The 3,363-nt window shown below is 33.5% G+C and overlaps 1 protein-coding gene across 3 annotated transcripts; it reads right to left on the bottom strand.

The window, feature by feature from the left end:
* Positions 1-683: 683 nt before the first annotated feature.
* Positions 684-2,995, bottom strand: LOC113278021 (high mobility group B protein 7-like). 3 transcript variants are annotated; one of them, XM_026526968.1, is made up of 7 exons: positions 2,796-2,995; positions 2,483-2,710; positions 2,301-2,376; positions 2,134-2,220; positions 1,440-1,490; positions 1,260-1,316; positions 684-1,110 (listed from the first exon to the last, which is right to left on the bottom strand). In XM_026526968.1, the coding sequence occupies exons 1-7, from the start codon at positions 2,870-2,872 to the stop codon at positions 1,054-1,056; spliced, it is 633 nt and encodes a 210-aa protein (XP_026382753.1). In that variant the 5' UTR covers positions 2,873-2,995; the 3' UTR covers positions 684-1,053. The 3 variants fall into 3 exon arrangements, with proteins under 3 accessions (XP_026382753.1, XP_026382751.1, XP_026382752.1); XM_026526966.1 differs by having other exon boundaries at positions 2,483-2,990; XM_026526967.1 differs by having other exon boundaries at positions 1,446-1,490; positions 2,483-2,990.
* Between the last annotated feature and the right edge of the window lie 368 nt (positions 2,996-3,363).

Raw genomic sequence — 3,363 nt, 5'->3', positions numbered from 1 at the left:
GTATGATATTTTGTTTACGAGATGAAGATTCTCCTTCGTCATTTGAATCCCCATTTTGAATTTTAATCATCTCAAAATCCCAACTCTCTCATACAAAAATCAGATTTTTTTCAACTAATATAATACTAACAACTTAACTTTAATCAATTATTAACATTACAAATTAATCATTATCACTAAATCTAATCATAATCATTAAAATTAATTAAGTAAGGATAGTTATGCCATTATAAAAAAAGGCTGGATAAGGGGGTGATGGTATTTTTTATCTAGTGACCCTATTTTGACATTATTCATTATTATATGCCTAACTGAAAAATCTTTATGCCTCAAAACAAGCTTAGCAGTTTTCACCGATGAAATTTCTTTCTTATTAAATTCTTTTAAAATTCTTTCGACATTATAATGGCCCAAGCCTAAAACTATATAAAAACACCAGTTGGGTACATGTAAGAAAAATTAAAATTTTTACGCGCCAACAATTTGAGACTAGCTCATTTGCTTTCCTATAGTATATTCAGCAATTACAAACTATCCCCATCAAAAACTTGGAGCACAATGCCAGGAACCTCACAAGATTGACGGATTAGATGTGGTGCCATGTTTTTCGCAATCTTCGGCTATTACTGATTGTTCACAACTCTATACAGTAAACAAACTGAAGAAATTTGAAACGATAGAATTTGTTTAGCTAATGCTGTAAAAAGGGGTAGTTCTTCATTATATAGACAAAATGGTACTGAATTCCCTCAAAAATTGCACAAATATAGGAAGGCGTCTACAAAGGAGAACAATTCCTTTTGTTACCTTCAATTAGCCCTCATGCTCTACCAAAAGATTTTCATTTGCAAGAATACCCTCCAAAAAGAAATGAAAATTGCATGTCTAAGGTTTGAACTTAGAGACAATCCTAGTGTTAGTTGTTTCTTTTACAATAGCCAGAGTGACACATGACTTGCCTTTGTGCGAATAAGCAGGGCCTCAACAGCGTGATCAGCATATTTTCTCAAGATTTACAAGAAAAACAGATGATATACGACCTTCCCCTTCTAATCACTGACTCAGCACGAGATCAACAGTTGAATCATTAATCCACGAACACGAGTATCCCTGTTACAAGACGGAATATAACTGCTGTTACGCAAATGAAAACTAATTGATCTCTATTTTGCTGATCAACGAGACATTCCAATATAAAGTCACTCGTGAAGTAACTGAATATTCTATATAATACAAACAATATAAGAAGAGAAGATTACCCTATGAAGACGGTACATCTCACCAGGCCCCCAGAAATCATCGTCCTCACCAGTGTCCTGTGAGAAGAAAAATTAAACAGTTACTCATCTGTTTGAAGAGTATAAAATGCAAATGTACCCTAACTATTCACAGCAACTAATTGTCATGTTCGGAGTACACAAGATGGGTAACCTAATTACACAAACCATATTGTATCGATTGACCATTGCTGAATCTGCCTCATCATCCATCTGAAAATAAAAACATTAATACTCAGATTATTAAGCATTAGAGAAACAAATCAAAATCATTTGCTAAGAGTAAGCCACGGTGAACTAAGTAACTTACATATGGAGACAATATCAAAGAAACAATACAAGGAAAGCAGAATTATTAAGAAAAACATTTAAAGAATCACATTACTACTGAATTATTATACTGGAAGATTATTTTCAATTATTACTTTTTGGTTTATCTGAAGCAGCTACATACTCAATGACAGTGGACGGTTCTAGACATCGATATCAAACACAGATCAAAACGGGCCAAGTAGCGATAACATCGGATGGAACCACGGAAACTATTACTTGAACAATTTCACTTCCAAGTAAATGAAGTATTGCCACAGAATATTAAATTTCTCGACTAACCAAGTCACAAACAAATCATTGCATGTAATAGACATTTAGAGCAGAATAAGCATACTCAAACAAGCATAACCTGCTTGATAACTTCCATCAGTATCAGATATAACAAAACATCATAAATCGCGCACACTTGATATCTTCCATCAGGGTCACATAATACATACTGACATATAACCAGGTACAATACACTAATCGAGTTCATGGAAATGTAAGCAATCAAAGCAAATACGATGATAGTTGACATTACCAGTGGTTCAACCTGGACCTCTTTAAGTAAGATATTCTCATGAGCTGAATTCACCTTTTCAGCTTCCAGGACAAAAGGGCTTCTTTCCTAACAAAATCCTCAAACAAATTAAACACGAGATAGCATAAATACAATAATAAATTTAAGTAAGCACCTTCTCTAATTACCTTAAGTGACATACACTTCCATTTCTCAAACACTTTTCCATCAACATCCAAAAAATCACTCTTTTGTAAACTCTCCCTAAAAAATGCAAAATTCATCATATTAGTTCCCCAATTTTTCAATGTTACACTCATTTTCTAAACCAAAACAATAAAAATGAAAAGAAAATAAATAAATATTATACATGAAAAAGCAAAAAGCTGATCTTGGTTGGTCAGAAAAACCCTTTCCACCATCATCAATTTTTTGATTATTTCCATCATCTTCACACTTCACAGTCTTTCTTTGATCATAATCCTTACTAAATGATTCACATTTTTTGTTTCTCGTCTTTCCTCCTTTTGTTCCTTGTTTTAGCTTACATTCATGCATATCATAAATGGCAATTGCAACTGAAACCCCACACAAATCACTACAAAAATAAAAAGAAAACAAAACAAAAACCATCAAAAGAAGAAATAAACAGTTAGCAGTAATGGGGGTTTGTAGGAAGAAACCATTTTTGAAAGGCACTTCCATCAGGAGCACGACATAGAGGAAAAACCCTCTTTCGATTTCTAAGTAGATTCGCCATTAAACCCCCGAAAGAAGAACTTCATTCAAGACCAGAAAGAAGGACTCCTCTGGAACTTTTTACCTTCCCTCTCTCTCTTCCTACAACTTTTCTCTGTTTATCCGGAGGACCGTGACATGACTCTCCAACACTAAAATGGCTCCAAAATACTAAACAAATGCGCCTTTACCTCCAATACTGGGGAACTGAAAAAAGCAAGGTGCCGTACATGCTCCAACGTGGCAATACTATCTTGGTGCACGTTAGTAAGTATGAGCAATTCCTACGAAAATGAACAACCTACGACATTTGTGTGGATCAACAGACTGAATTTTTCGCTACGAGAAACAAGGCAAAATGAATAATTTGGGTCCTATTGGTGATTTTATTGATATAAACTAGTAAAAGTTGGATCTCATTAATGATTTTATTTATATAAATTATTAAGAGTTGGGTCCTACGAAATATTTAACTAATAAAAATACATATTAAAAAATAAATCTTAAATATCT

This window comes from Papaver somniferum, chromosome 5 (assembly GCF_003573695.1).
Source record: "Papaver somniferum cultivar HN1 chromosome 5, ASM357369v1, whole genome shotgun sequence".
NCBI lineage: Eukaryota > Viridiplantae > Streptophyta > Magnoliopsida > Ranunculales > Papaveraceae > Papaver > Papaver somniferum.
Note: the sequence above shows the minus strand (reverse complement) of the source record. Positions and strands in the feature narration are given on the sequence as shown.

Excerpts from the sequence above, each read along its gene's own strand:
- LOC113278021 (XM_026526966.1), bottom strand. The coding sequence starts at position 2,817 with ATGGAAGTGCCTTTCAAAAATGGTTTCTTCCTACAAACCCCCATTACT. Across the intron at positions 1,317-1,439 it reads ATCGATACAATATGGTTTGT|GACACTGGTGAGGACGATGA; the intron begins GTAATTAGGTTA and ends TTCTTCTCACAG. Across the intron at positions 1,111-1,259 it reads AGATGTACCGTCTTCATAGG|GGATACTCGTGTTCGTGGAT; the intron begins GTAATCTTCTCT and ends GTCTTGTAACAG.